Source organism: Podarcis vaucheri (assembly GCF_965113315.1).
Source record: "Podarcis vaucheri genome assembly, chromosome: 7".
NCBI classification, from domain to species: domain Eukaryota; kingdom Metazoa; phylum Chordata; class Lepidosauria; order Squamata; family Lacertidae; genus Podarcis; species Podarcis vaucheri.
In genome coordinates this window covers 2,951,202-2,966,389 of record NC_138765.1, presented here as the reverse complement: position 1 = coordinate 2,966,389, position 15,188 = coordinate 2,951,202, and the positions used below count along the sequence as shown (strand labels likewise).

The window sequence follows — 15,188 nt, the reverse complement described above, 5'->3', positions numbered from 1 at the left end:
ATAGAACTCTAGCCCAATGGTTGCCATTAATTTGATTCTGAATTGATTTTAGTATGTATTTTAATTAATTGACTGTGTGATTTTATGTACGCTGTGCAATTTTACTTGTTGTTAGCCGCTCTGAGCCCGGTTTTGGCCGGGGAGGGCGGGATATAAATAAAATATTATTATTATTATTATTATTATTATTATTATTATTAGGCCAGTTACTGTCTCTCAGACTAACCTACTTCACAGGGTTCTTGTGAGGATAAAATAAGGAGCAGGAAAAACATGTACACAAACGTGGAGTAGTAGTAAAGAATCCCAAGGTTCTTTTATATTTATTGTGTGACGGCATTTGTAATGCTTCGTACAGTTCTGGTCATCTCAAAAAGGATATTATAGAATTGGAAAAGGTTCTGAAAAGGGCAACCAAAATGTTAAAGGGGATGGAGCAACTCCACTATGAGGAAATGCAACATTTGGAACTTTTTAGTTCAAAGGTGAGTAAGAGGTGACCTTAAAAGGTAAAGGGACCCCTGACCGTTAGGTCCAGTCGTGGCTGACTCTGGGGTTGTGGCGCTCATCTCGCTTTATTGGCCGAGGGAGCCGGCGTACAGCTTCCGGGTCATGTGGCCAACAGGACTAAGCCGCTTCTGGCGAACCAGAGCAGCGCACGGAAATGCCATTTACCTTCCCACCACAGTGGTACCTATTTATCTACTTGCACTTGATGTGCTTTCGAACTTCTAGGTTGGCAGGAGCAGGGACTGAGCAACAGGAGCTCACCCCGTGGTGGGGATTCGAACCGCCGACCTTCTGATCGGCAAGTCCTAGGCTCTGTGGTTTACCCCACAGCGCCACCCGCGTCCTTAAATAAGTTTATAAAACTCATGCGTGGCATGGGAAAAGTGAATAGAGAAAAGTGTTTCTCCCTCTCACAACACTAGAATTCAGGGGCATCCAATGAGGCTCAATATTAGATGATAAAGTATTTATTTACACAGTGCAGAGTTAAACTATGGAACAGGAGGCAGTGATGGCCACCTGCTTGGGTGGCTTTAAAAAGAGGATTGGGCCGTTTCATGGAGGAGATGGCTGGCACGATGGCTGTGCTCTGCGCGTACCTTTCCCCTCAAGTGCGCATGTGACCAGTACAGATGTGAAGTGTGCTCTCCTGGCTAGCTTCAAGAGAAGTATCCAGTATGAATTTGCTCATTTTGATGTGCACAGAGCTTTTCCCAGCACGTTTTCTTGAAGTGAGGTTTGAACCTCACTTCTTGTTGGCTATTTGCAGTTTAGTAGCGCTGCAGAGAGCTTGCTGGGGAGACCATGCATAACAAGGAACTCAAAAAGAACTTTAACCAGGTTTTAATAACAAAACAAAAACGCTAAAGATAACTGTTATGTACTGATGTTCTCACCCTGGGCCAGCAGGGGCATACTGTAGATAGTTATGCAAATGAAGGATCGAAAGTGACGTTCTGTGATTGGATAGTTTGTATGCAAATGAAGGATCGAAAAGTGACATTCTGTGATTGGATAGTTTTAGAAAGTTGCAACAGTTACAATTGTTCTGGAGCTCTATATAAGCTCTTCAGTTCTGTTCCAGCTTACTAATAAAGAGCTGCTTTGGAAGAATCGCTGTGTCATCTGATATGTTCGCCCACAACTTAACAAGAACAACAACAAACATGACCCAACCCATCCCCCAGGGTAATGAGAGAGCGAGGTGCTGCTCCTTATATACTATGCCCAAATGCTGACACAGCTTAATTAACACAATTTAGCAGCACCTGCTATGTTTCACAGCTGCAAGACTGGGTCTCGTTATTTGCCCTGGCCCTTAAAGACACACACAACTTGTGAAACAATAATGAACCTTCACATTTTACAGTGACCATTCAACACTTCTGGCTGGAGGTATCTCTTGCTCTCCCTGCCCACCATTCCTCCCATTGCTTGATGACCCATCCATCTGCCAACTTCTTTTCTCCCTTTCTCCAGAGGATGCCCAGAGGTTGATCAGTCGCTTGGCTACGCGCCGCCGCTTGGCTGTGGGTGAGGACTGGTCGCAAGATGTTCAGCTGGGAGACCAAAGCGAGCTGCGCTACTCCTACCACGTCACCTGCGATGAGCACTACTATGGGGAAAGCTGCTCGGACTACTGCCGGCCGCGGGACGATACCTTTGGGCACTACGCCTGCAACGAGCTGGGCAGCCGAATCTGCCTGGCAGGGTGGCGGGGCGAATACTGCTCTGAGCGTAAGTAACCTCTAAGGAGAGGAGGATGGTAGCAACCACAGCTTGTAGTAGTAGGGGGAAGGAGTGGAGTTGAGACGCTGGCATTTCCCTGGCATGAATTTAACACGACTCCCGTTTAACATAAAACAATACAATCATAGAACTGTTGAGTTGGAAGGTACACCAAGGGTCGTCTAGTCCAACCCCCTGCAGTGTAGGAACCACAGCTGGAAAATCAATGCCAGGTGGCCAATACTAAATTCTCAATGCATCTATAGTGGGAGAGTATATGGTGTTTTCTAGTGACCTACATACAGATCCGTATGGCAACAAAAGTCTGCAGCCCTATGCAGGCATAGCCAAACGTGGCCTTCCAGCTGTTTTGGGACTACAACTCCCATCATCCCTAGCTAACAGGACCAGTGGTCAGGGATGATGGGAATTGTAGTCCCAAAACAGCTGGAGGGCTGAGTTTGATCATGCTTGCATGGGGCGGCAGACTTTTGTTGTGGAATCTGTTCTGCTAAGAATTATTAGGAAAGGGGTTTAAAATAGCCAGTATCATAATAGCCTTTACATATTAGTAAAGGGTGCCTACATATGGAATAATGTGCGTCCATGTGGTTGCTCCCCTCTAGAGGATATTATTACTTTTGTGAGGTATTTATTACCTGCACTTCACCCTATGGTTCCAGGGAGGATTACAACATTAAGCCACATTATTAAAAACAATAAAAAAGAAATGAAGTAAGATTGGTCATGAAGTATCTAATGTACCGTATTTTTCGCTCTATAAGACGCACCAGACCACAAGACGCACCTAGTTTTTGGAGGAGGAAAACAAGAAAAAAAATATTCTGAATCCCAGAAGCCAGAACAGCAAGAGGGATCGCTGCGCAGCAAAAGCAGCAATCCCTCTTGCTGTTCTGGCTTCTGGGATAGCTGCGCAGCCTGCATTCGCTCCATAAGACGCACACACATTTCCCCTTACTTTTTAGGAGGGGGAAAGTGAGTCTTATAGAGCAAAAAATACGGTACATACTGTAGAAACAGAAAAAGGGAGAAAAACAGAACAAGCGACTGGAACTTTTTTCCTTTGAGAAAAAGCTATATTGAGCTTTTATAGTTTAGAAGAAAGGTGACTAAGGGCATGTGATGGGCTTGTAAAAGTATTTATGGTGCAGAGAAAGGAAGAGAGGTTTTCTTCCCTCTCCCATAACATTAGAGTTCAGAGTCTCTCCACTAATTTGGTTGGCAGTAAATCCTGGACAGACCAACTATTTATTCACACAATGGCGTTCTCTGCCAGGAGATTTGTGATGGTTCACTAGGGTAGATGGCTTTCATATTATAAGAAATACAGAAAGGGTTGGGTTTATTCACGGCTATTTCCTGTGATGGCTAAATGGAACTTCCAGGTATGGAGGCAGCGTACCCCAGAATGTCAGTTGATTTTGGTGGGGTAAAAGGTTGAAACACCGTATTTTTCGCTCTATAGGATGCACTTTTTTACCTCCAAAAATTAAGGGGAAATGTGTGTGCATCCTATGGAGCGAACGCAGGCTCCTTGGCTTCAGTGATAGCAACGCGAAGCCTCCGAAGCGCAGAGGGAGCGCTCCCTCCACGCTCCGGAGGCTTCGTGTTGCTTTCGCTGAAGTCTTCGGAGCGCAGCACGAGTTCCCACTGTGCTCTGGAGGCTTCGGGTTCCTTTTGCTGAAGCTGGGGGGGCAAGACTCTCCTGGCTTCAGCAGAGAGGGAGAGCTGCGCAGCGCCCCTTCAGCCAAGCGGGAGGAGAAATGGAAGGGGCTCCGTTTTTCCTGCCGCTTCGCTGAAGGGTCGCTGAGCAGAGAGGGGGAGAATTTTCCCCCTTGTTCTCTCCCTCTAAAACAAGGTGCGTCCTAGGGTCGGGTGTGTCCTATAGAGCGGAAAATACGGTATGTCACCTTCGTTCTCTCGTCATGGGTTTCCTAGAGATACTTTCTCAGCCACGGTTGGAAACAGGATGCTGGACTAAATGAGCTTTGCCAGCAAGGTAGTTCTTACATTCTTAATCATGGATCACTTTTCTTCCAAGTCAATCCATAGCGGTAGGAGTTTTTTTGGTGGTTTAACACCTCTTTATCAAACTGCTGCCTTAACATATGGTAGCTATGGAATATATCCAGACAAGCTCTACTCAGAGTAGACCCATTAATGTTAGCAGACTTAAGTTAGTTTTGTCCATTAATTTTAATAGGTTTACTCTGGATGCAACCAGAGGTGTACCTGGGGTCCCTTGCACCTTGACATGGAGGTATTTTGGTGCTCTCCTCCCCAGAAAAAAATCACTTTACTGCAGTAGCCCCATGAAAAAATTACACATTTTATGTGACCTAAGTACTTGAAGTATTTGAAGTGAGGACGAAGCAAGGAGAAAGGGCAAAAAAAAAAAATTTCACATGTCTTTGTGCTGTGGTGCAAGAGGACAGTAAGTTTCTCTCCCGCTTGATCTTGCCTTGACAGTGGTGGTGCAGTACCACACACAAATACATCACACACACACACACACACACACACACACACACACACAGAGTTTCCAGCAGTTTTCCTTCATGCAAACTTGCCATTTCTCCTACTGCTCAGCTCCAAGCTCTTGTCTAAACTCATGACCATACACAGATAACTGGAGACAGATATCTGGGGTGATTTTTGCACACCCACCCACACACCAGGCCTGCACCCCTGGCTTGGCAGGGGCTGGTTTTGCTAACCCCTAACGCCTCTGGATGCGGGTGGTCCTGTGGGTTAAACCACAGAGCCTAGGGCTTGCCTATCAGAAGGTTGGCGGTTCGAATCCCTGCAATGACGGGGTGAGCTCCCGTTGCTCGGTCCCTGCTCCTGCCAACCTAGCAGTTCGAAAGCACATCAAAGTGCAAGTAGATAAATAGGTACCGCTCTGGTGGGAAGGTAAACGGCGTTTCCGTGCGCTGCTCTGGTTCGCCAGAAGCGGCTTAGTCCTGCTGGCCACATGACCCGGAAGCTGTACGCCGGCTCCCTCGGCCAGTAAAGCGAGATGAGCGCCGCAACCCCAGGGGTCCCTTTACCTTTAACACCTCGGAATACAACCCATTATTTCTGTTAATCAAGAGTTTTCAGTGCTGAAACATTGACCCTGCACTGTTTGAATGAGCTCCCTCCTTTTGTGTGTGTGTGTCCAGGGGGGCGGCGGGTTGTAACTGCCTTCTTAGTGTAATTCTCACTGTCATCAAATATACCTGGGTATACAGTGTTCAAAACACTGCAGAGCAATTGACCCCCTTAGCTATAGACTAGAGATGGGGAACCTATGACCATCTGTGAGTTTCTAGGTTACAATCCCATCAGCCCTGGCCACTGACCAGACTGGCTGCTGGAGTCAGTAAACACCTGGAAGACCACAGTTTCCTTATTTCGCCCATTGTTGAAAACAGTGGCGTTGAAGCAGGTAAGGGAGAAACGATTCTATGTGTATTTGCAGCCTTTTGAGAGTCTCCTATGACCCCCACATCTGTAGGAGAATTTAGATAGCTACCAGGCCTTGACAAATAGACCCTGACAACCAAAAGAAAAACATTGCTGGTTATGAAGGATAGATTGGGGTTTTAATGTCAATGCAGTTAAAAGGATCAAGGGATTGTAGGGAAGGACTAAAAGAGTTGTTAGTTTAGAGAAAATAATAGTAATTTTAAAGCAATTTTTTTAAAAATAAAGGTTATAAACCATGGATCGAAGTGCCTAAAATATTTTTCTCACTCCCATTAATTGAAATGGATGGGCAGTCTGGTTAGGTTTAGTGCAAAATTTATTTTTAGAATTCACTCCCAGAAGTTGTGGTGGTGTGACCTCTCTTAGTGTGACCTAGCTTAGATAGTCTTAAGAAAGTTTGAGTAAACCCATCAAAAAGGTCTTATAAACAGATATTGTCCAAGAAATGTAACTGAAACCAATATGTTAATCATTCTCTTGTGGTTGAGCTTTCAGAAACATTTGGCTGGCTGTTGCTTGAGGGAGATTGGTCTCTCTGACTTAGGCAATTGGGTTCCCAAACTGTCACACTATTGAAAGCAAGGGATTTTCTTAAAATAGGCAAAACCACCGCTAGCAAGAGACACCCTTTCTTTCATGCCGTGAGGGAGAGAGAAGTCATTCCTGTTGACGAGGAAAACATTGTTGCGTGGCCAGGTCCCATACACTCCCAAGAAGTGGAATAAAGACACATGAAATAGTATTTTAGGTTAATGGGTGAAAAAGGCCACAACTTTATTGGTTACAGAATGTGAGTGGTATTGGCTTAAAGGTAAAGGTAAAGGGACCCCTGACCATTAGATCCAGTTGTGGCCAACTCTGGGGTTGCGGCGCTCATCTCGCTTTACTGGCTGAGGGAGCCGGCGTACAGCTTCCAGGTCATGTGGCCAGCATGACTGAGCCGCTTCTGGCGAACCAGAGCTGCGCACAGAAACACCGTTCACCTTCCCGCTGGAGTGGTACCTATTTATCTACTTGCACTTGTACATGCTTTTGAACTGCTAGGTTGGCAGGAGCAGGGACCGAGCAACGGGAGCTCACCCCGTCGCAGGGATTCGAACCGCCGACCTTCTGATCGGCAAGTCCTAGGCTCTGTGGGTTTAACCCACAGCGCCACCCGCGTCCCTTGGTATTGGCTTAGGCATTGGAAACCACACAACTATACCTGACTCCTGCCTGTCTACAGGAGTCTTGGAAGGGTTAACCACCAGTAGGGGGAGCCCTGCTGATACACATCAACTAGGGACTCCCCCAGGGTCACCGCTAGGGGTCATGCCATGGCCCTACCCCCCCCCCCAGTCTGGGGCTTCAGACAGAGACCATGCCCCCTGGATTCCTTTAACGGAATATCCTTGAATTAGGAGGGGTAGGTAATGGCCACTACCTCCCCTCACCTTCAACCTAAGAAAAGCAGGGGCGAGTCCTTGGCCGCGGGCAGTTTCAATAGCCTGCACCACACCCCTGGACTGTCCCAATTGGACGGCTTAAGGATGACGTGGCCGAGGACTACCCAATGCTCCCAGACCATAATCTCCGGGATGATGCTTCTGGGAATGGGAAATGGCTCTCCCTCACCTGTGTGGAGTGTGATACTTTCTGAAGATGCTCAGAAGCGCTACCCCTTTCACAGCAGAAAGTGTGATCAAATGTGCTGCCTGTCTTTTCCTGAGGTTTCTGGGATCAGAGATGGTGATCCTGTGTTGATCATACAGATTTGTGAGTTATTTAGATGTTAAAAGGATTAGACTGGGGGGGGGGGAGAGACAAATTGTGCATGTGTGAACCCCTTCTAATCCTCAAAAGTGGAAGCAGGATAATGGGCAGAAAGGGCAAACTTGGCTTAGCTCTGCAGCGCTTGTCGGTTTTGCCCATCTCCATGGAAATGGCTGTGGGGCTGGGGAATTTTACAGTCCCTTAAATCACAACGGTTTAATTGCCTCACAAAGCTTCCCCTTGGAGCCTTGGCATATGGAGGGGCTGGTTAACTTCCCAAGGGGAAAGGGCGGGGGGAGAGGGACTGGACACACTCCCCCCCTCTTTCCCCAGACACTCTGCTTTTGTTATTGAGGAACAATGGAGAGCAGCCAGAGATTAAAAGGGGGCGCGTGTTCCAAGCCAGCCATGCCCTGTCCTGTGGTGGCTCGCCTTTTGGGTGGCATGTGGACCTTTTGTTTGGTGCAGCGGCAGGCGCCAGATGTTGGCGTGACGCGTGAAATCTATACAGCAACAGCACTGGCTCTCTTCCCCCCCCTCTCTCCTCCTCCTCTCTCTGCTCCCCCTCCCTTCTTTTCTGTTTAACTCTTTTCAGCAATTTGTCTGCCCGGCTGCAGCAACAGCCACGGGTACTGCGAGAAACCCGGAGAGTGCAAGTGTCGCATTGGCTGGCAAGGGCACTTCTGCGATGAGTGCGTCCGCTACCCAGGCTGCCTCCACGGCACCTGCGCGCAGCCCTGGCAGTGCACCTGTCAAGAAGGTTGGGGCGGGCTGTTCTGCAACCAAGACCTCAACTACTGCACCAACCACCGCCCGTGCAAGAATGGCGCCACCTGCACCAACACAGGACCGGGGAGCTACACCTGCAGCTGCCGGGCTGGTTTTGCGGGGACGAAATGCGAGATCGAGACCAACGAATGCGACAGCAACCCTTGCAAGAATGGAGGCAGCTGCAATGTCAGTATAGCACCTTAACCCTCAAACTCCGCCTTCCTTTCTCCTAAACCCATTTTCACAACTGCTGTAAGTTTGTACGTTTTGCACATCCACCGCGTAACAGCAGATGCGTAGGTATCTCTCGTAAGATTACAGGTGCATCTGTTTGGATAATGTAATTTCTGTGTTCTGGGATGTTTCCAAATTCACATTTAGTAATCCTGGAAAGCAGGGGTTGTGTTGGGCTACACTGAAGAGAGGTAATGTAGGTTACTAATAGTAAAAGTTATAGGACTCTGTGAGCAAGTTGAAGTCTTGCACCAACTATGAACTCACTTAGGGAAGCTGCTGTTTTCTCACTCTCTGCCTATTAGACATGGCCTACCATACAAGGGGACGTGGGTGGCGCTGTGGGTTAAACTACAGAGCCTAGGACTTGCCGATCAGAAGGTCGGTGGTTCAAATCCCCACAATGGGGTGAGCTCCCATTGCTCAGCCCCTGCTCCTGCCAACCTCGCAGTTCGAAAGCACGTCAAAGTGCAAGTAGATAAATAGGTACCGCTCCGGTGGGAAGGTAAACGGCGTTTCCGTGCGCTGCTCTGGTTCACCAGAAGCGGCTCAGTCATGCTGGCCACATGACTGTACGCCGGCTCCCTCGGCCAATAAAGCGAGATGAGCACCGTAACCCCAGAGTCGTCTGCGACTGGACCTAATGGTCAGGGTTCCCTTTACCTTTACCTTTTACCATACTGTGGTGCCCCACAAGACGAATGCCTCGCAAGAAGAAAAACTCGCTAGACGAAAGGGTTTTGCGGTTTTTGAGCTGCTTCGCAAGACGAATTTCCCTATGGGCTTGCTTTGCAAGACGAAAACGTCTTGCAAGTTTGGTTCCTTTTTCTTAACACCGTTAATACAGTTGCGACTTGACTTTGAGGAGCAACTCATAGAACGCGGTGTGGTAGCCTTTTTTGAGTTTTTTGTTGATTTTTGAAGCTTTTCCAAAACTTTTCCGACACTGTGCTTCGCAAGACGAAAAATTCGCTAGATGAAAAAAGTCGCGGAACGAATTAATTTCGTCTTGCGAGGCACCCCTGTACAAGGAGGTTGTAAAGCACATTGAGACCATGTCTGATGTATTTTTATACACTGGAATTGTGGTTTAGAACTACTAGAAGCTACCATCAGGAAGGTGTGGGGGGGGTCTCCATGGAAGTCCCAGGTTGTATGTTGTCACTGCCAAGTATAATGCTGATCCACGCTTAGGAACCAGGTGTGAATTCTATCTCATATTACATGACAGACTTCCTTTGAGGGTTGGGGGAAGGCATTTCTGTGTGTATCTGAGAGAACTCTGCTGGAGACAGGCGTGCCCTCTTCCCTAATGGTTGCAGCAAAGCCCAGTGTTTCCCTTGGCTAGTGTGAATGGTACCCTGTGCTCAACTCAAATGCCAATTCAGTTGTGCAAAACCTGGCATACCCCTAAGACCACTTACGCATAGAATCATTGAATCTTAGAGTTGGAAGGGACCCAGGGGTCATCTAGTCCAGCCCACTGAAATGCTGGAATCTCAGCTAAAGCATCCATGACAGAAGGCCATCCAACCTCTGTTTAAAAACCTCCAAGGAAGGAGAGTCCACCACCTCTTGTGGGAATCTGTTCCACTGCTGAACAGTTCTTACTATCAGAAAGTTTTTTCGAATTTTTAGTCTGAATCTCCTTTCTTGCAGCCATGGCTTCAAGTCCTACCCTACAGAGCAGGAGAAAACAAGCATGCTCCCTCCTCCATGGCACAGCGCTTTAGATACTTGAAGTGGCTATCATATCTCCTCCCAGTCTCCTCTTTTCCAGGCTAAACCTCCCCAACTCCTTCAACTGTTCCTCATAAGGCTTGGTTTCCAGACCCTTGATCGTCTTTGTCGCCCTTCTCTGCACACATTCCAGCTTGTCAACATCCTTCTTAAACTGTGGTACTCAGAAATGGACACAGTACTCCACGTGTGGTCTGACCAAGGCAGAATAGAGCAGTACTATTACTTCCCTTGATCGGGACGCTATACTTCTGTTGATGCAGCCTAGAATAACATTCTTGTTTTTTGCTGCTGCATCACACTGTTGTCTCCTCTTAAGTGAGTTGTCCACCAAGACCCCTAGATCCTTTCTACAAGTACTGCTAGTAAGCCAGGTGTCCCCCATCTTATATTTGTCCATCTGGTTCTTCCTGCCTAAGAGCAGACCCTTACCTTTGTCCCTGTTGCAATCCCTTGTAGGAGTATGTCTGCACTGCGAAGGTAAATTTGTGTAACTGCCATGACTTCTCTACTCTGAACTTGGGGGGCTTGTAGCTGGGTAGAGGGCCTATTCTTTTTCTCGTATATCTAATGGGAACAGTATTTGCAGATTCTACTCAAGAATGTTATTCATAAATGCCAGCTTTGTAAGAAGAGGGTGCTGTAGGGAAATCCTCAAGGATTAGTCATTTCACAAATCAGAAGAGCCTTATCTTTGTTTGAAAACTTGCCTGTCAACTTCAGAGTTAGCACACACAGTGTGCACCTATGATGATGGTGGCATGAAATGGTGACAGAGTGGATTAACGATGTGTATACATACATACCAGAAGTCATAAGGGCAAGCCCAGAGATGAATGACAACTTTCAGAGGTGAAATTCAGTAGCCCAAATGGGAGAGCGAATATGTTTTGTACAGACAGTCTGGCCGTAAGCCAATCACCCCATGTAGCAGATTTGGAGCAACACTTTGGGAGATGAAGACAGGACATAAGTCACTAGGGGAGTTCTCCTTTCTAAGCTACGCTGAATTAAACTGAATAGAATTTGCACAGCAGGCAGCAAGTGGGGATCTGGACCCTGGCATGCTGGTATCCAAGCCCTAACGCTCTAGGAATCCAGGGTGGAACAGGGGACAAACATTTATTCACTTGTAGATTTGACATTGCCGTGCCTGACCAAGACACCCTTGCAATGAGTTCAGGCTTTAGCTAGCAAAGGTGCTCTTGCATTTAGAAGTGCCAATGACAGCTTTGTTTAGGAAACCAGGATTATGAAAAAGAAATGGTTTATGCTGCACTTAAATGAAACTGATCCAGCCCAAGATGGCTGAAAGGTAAGGTTTCTGGGGAGGAATGTGCTTCTATTTATTTTCCATTTTTCAGTGTGGGAAAAATGCATCTATGTTAGGTTTCTGGTTGCTTGTTCTGTCTCTCCTGTGCTTTGATCCCTGCAGGTGGTCTTAAGAGAGTCTGGTTTATTTTACTGATATAGTACAATGCGTGCGCATTGGTGTCCTGAGTGATGCAACTTGTGCTTTAAATCTTGATGGGGGGGCAAGGGTAACAAAAGAAGGCTGCAAAAATTCAGCTGCGTATACTCAGGCTTAATTTTTGTAGCAGATAAGAAACAAATGGTTACACAGATGTTTTAAGGAGGGTTTTTAGGTAAAAGGGAATATTCAAAGTGGCTTGCTCAGAGGCACATGAACAAATGTGTGTCTGCTGCAGGATTTTAACACAAAGCTCACTGGGGGAGAATTTTCCACCCTTGCCAAAGCAAACACCAGCTTCATAAATGGAATACAGTGGTACCTCGGGTTACATATTGTCAGAGCTGCTACCAGATCCCAGCTCACATAGGACCACGCTGGCCAGCGTCCACTTTATAAGAGTCTTTATTGAGTTACAGGTTTCATTTCCGAACTGCAGCGTGCAGCTCTACGTCTTCTACGCTAGACCGACGAAGACCCGTCTGAGTCTCCGCCTCTTGCACACCAACTTAATACCCTAGCCTTGCTCCACCTCCTGCGTCTTTCTTTCCGTCTCTGGGTCCCTCTGCCCCCCTGGGTCTCCTCCCTCCTACTCTCTTCCGAGGCTGAAGACCCCCCGGAGCCTTCTGCCTCCTTGCGGCGGGCTTTAGGACCTGGCTCACTCTCCGGGCTGCTTACTGCGCCAGCTTCCGCTGCATTTGAACTTGGCGCGCGCGCCCAACCTTCTACTTTCCTCTTAACCGTTTCCTCGCTCCCTGATGTGGGCGTGACTACTCCTGACTCATGCCCTCCCTCCTGCTGAAAGCCTCTGGAACCTGATGCCTGGTCCCCTTTCTCCCCGCTGCTCCCAGCTGGGCACGTTGGTCCCGACTTCCAGCTGCTGCTCTCTGATTCCCCTCTGGCCCCTTCTTCCTGGGGTGTCCCCCTGTGTTCCCCCCTTGCTCTGACCACTGGGGCTCCTTTCTGGGAATCCTCTGACTCACTGGAAAGGCTCGGGGATCTCGGGTCGTCATCATCACTCATCCTTCCTTCGTATTCCTCCCCCTCGCTCTCTGTTTCCTCCCTTTCCTGCGTCTCTGCTCCTGAACCCCTGACACATATGCTTCAGGTTACATACGCTTCAGGTTACAGACTCCGCTAACCCTGAAATAGTGCTTCAGGTTAAGAACTTTGCTTCAGGATGAGAACAGAAATCGTGCTCCAGTGGCACGGCAGCAGCAGGAGGCCCCATTCGCTAAAGTGGTGCTTCTGGTTAAGAACAGTTTCAGGTTAAGAACGTACCTCTGGAACGAAGTAAGTACTTAACGCGAGGTACCACTGTATGTCTCAGGACTGCAGCAGGGGAGAAAATGAATCAATTCCACTTCTAAATGTGCTCTGATACTTTTCAGTTATCCCTGCCCCCAAATAATGTCATTTCATTTTTAAAAACCTGCACCTTTACATGCGAAGATGCATTTAACTTTGCACTGAAACTTTTTGCACCTCTTCTTTTTCTTCCCACCTGTCATAATAGAAAAATATAAAGGGGTGGGATTCTTAAGGAAATTCTACATCACTTGCTAAAATTAGCATTTGTTTCCTAAATGTGAGGGTTTGTCGTCATGTCATCCCCTCCCCCCTCCCCTGCAAACACACTTTCTCTTGTGGATAATGTTTGAAAATGGAAAATTTATACTCAATCCCATTTCTTTAACTCAGCAGTTTCCTAGCTTTTCCTGCCCCCAGGGAGCTCTTTTATGTTAAGTGCAAAACTGGGGAGATGGGGAACTTTCGTGGGCAGCACTCCATGTCCTTTTCCTATAAAGGACCCCATGTGCCTGATAATGCTTTAATCCGAACTACTTCTAGAGTAAAAAGTGTGTTTGAATGCTTAAGCACTTACAAATGTGTATCCTTGGATCACCAGAACATTTTGACATGTCCTACATCTTGATTCAGCCTTGAATTAGCCCTCAAAATTGTTTACTAGTCAGCCTTCCCACCTGATAGTTGCATGTTGTGTGTTATATTGCAATGATTTTTAAATGCATGAGTTGCAACTATTCCTACTGTGAACATGTGTTTAGTGTTGATATTTTAGCAAAGGGTGCCACCTACTGGAAAATCTTAAACTTGAACTTCTGGCATCAAGTTTGTACAAACCTCTCCAAACAGTTCCAAGCAACTTTCACTGTTAACCTTTTTACAGATACAGTGGTACCTCGGGTTACATACGCTTCAGGTTACAGACTCCGCTAACCCAGAAATAGTACCTCAGGTTAAGAACTTTGCTTCAGGATGAGAACAGAAATCGCACGGCCCCATTAGCTAAAGTGGTGCTTCAGGTTAAGAACAGTTTCAGGTTAAGAACGGACCTCCGGAACAAATTAAGTACGTAACCCGAGGTACCACTGTATTTCCTTCAGGACGATCCATGGAGATGATGATGATGATTACCCATGCAACTCGTTCTCTGTGCCTAAGGGGCACCAAAGCAGACTGTGAATATGAACACAGTGGAGTCTGTTGTTCAAAGCAAAAATAGCACACTGTGGAATATTCAGAACATTTAATATAGCTGAGTAATCCTCACCACCTTACCCTTGTAAGGTAGGGTGTAATTATTATCCCTATATTGTAACTGAGGCAGCTGAGGATGCAGAGGCAAGACCACCAAATGAGTTTGTAGCAGGGATGAGATTTGAATTGGGGTTGCTTTTATTTGTAGCTCGGTCCTTTAGCCACTTTGCTGTACCTAATCCAATGAGTACCTGCAAGTTTGTCAAAATGCCAGCATCACTGCTAGTATCCCTGTCTGTTATTGACAGAAGAAGTGCAGCATGAAATAGGGAGAACATAAGAAACCGCAACTTCTAAAACTTTCTGCTTCTATACTGCTATTAACGTTACCAGAGCCCTGCTGTCTTCCTTTATATCTGGTCACTCAGGGGAAGTTGTTGGTAGCGGAAGGAGGGCAAAGAGAAGAAAATAAACCTTATTGCATTTTTCTAGGAGCGGTATATTCCAATGACAGAATTTTCCTTTATTTTTTTTGGAATATGATACTATAACCCTAGGAGCCGGTTCACCTATATGAAGCCACCAGGACATGACTGAACCTGTAAATGGGTGCATGAATGAGGGGAAGCAACACCACTCTTCCCCAACACATCTCCTTACAGCCTCCCCCTGCCCCCAAACACATAGCACTGTTCTCTTTGCAGAGTTCACTTCCAGCACTGGAGATTAGCTGAACAGAAAAGTGCCTGGTGAGACAAACTAAGGAGGTAAGCCATATTCTGGAAGGCTTAGCATCCCCATTAGCCTGTCACTTTTACTCCAAAAACCAGACACACATCAACCATACTTCTCACTTTTTAAACAGTGGGTTTAATTAATCCCTTTCAGGTGCACTGCTTTTAAATGAAGTCAGTTTCAATTATTGTTGTTGTTTAGTCGTTTAGTCGTGTCTGACTCTTCGTGCCCCCCTGGAGCAGAGCACGCCAGG

The 15,188-nt window shown here is 46.9% G+C and overlaps 1 protein-coding gene across 2 annotated transcripts in view; it reads left to right on the top strand.

Annotated features, from left to right (window-relative positions):
- Nucleotides 1–15,188, top strand: part of DLL3 (delta like canonical Notch ligand 3) — a 174,357-nt gene that overhangs the window by 31,950 nt on the left and 127,219 nt on the right. For both annotated transcript variants that reach the window (XM_082231102.1, XM_082231103.1), the window contains 2 exons: nucleotides 1,990–2,247; nucleotides 8,078–8,439. In XM_082231102.1, the coding sequence (XP_082087228.1) occupies nucleotides 1,990–2,247; nucleotides 8,078–8,439 (620 nt within the window). The remainder of the gene's footprint in view (nucleotides 1–1,989; nucleotides 2,248–8,077; nucleotides 8,440–15,188) is intronic.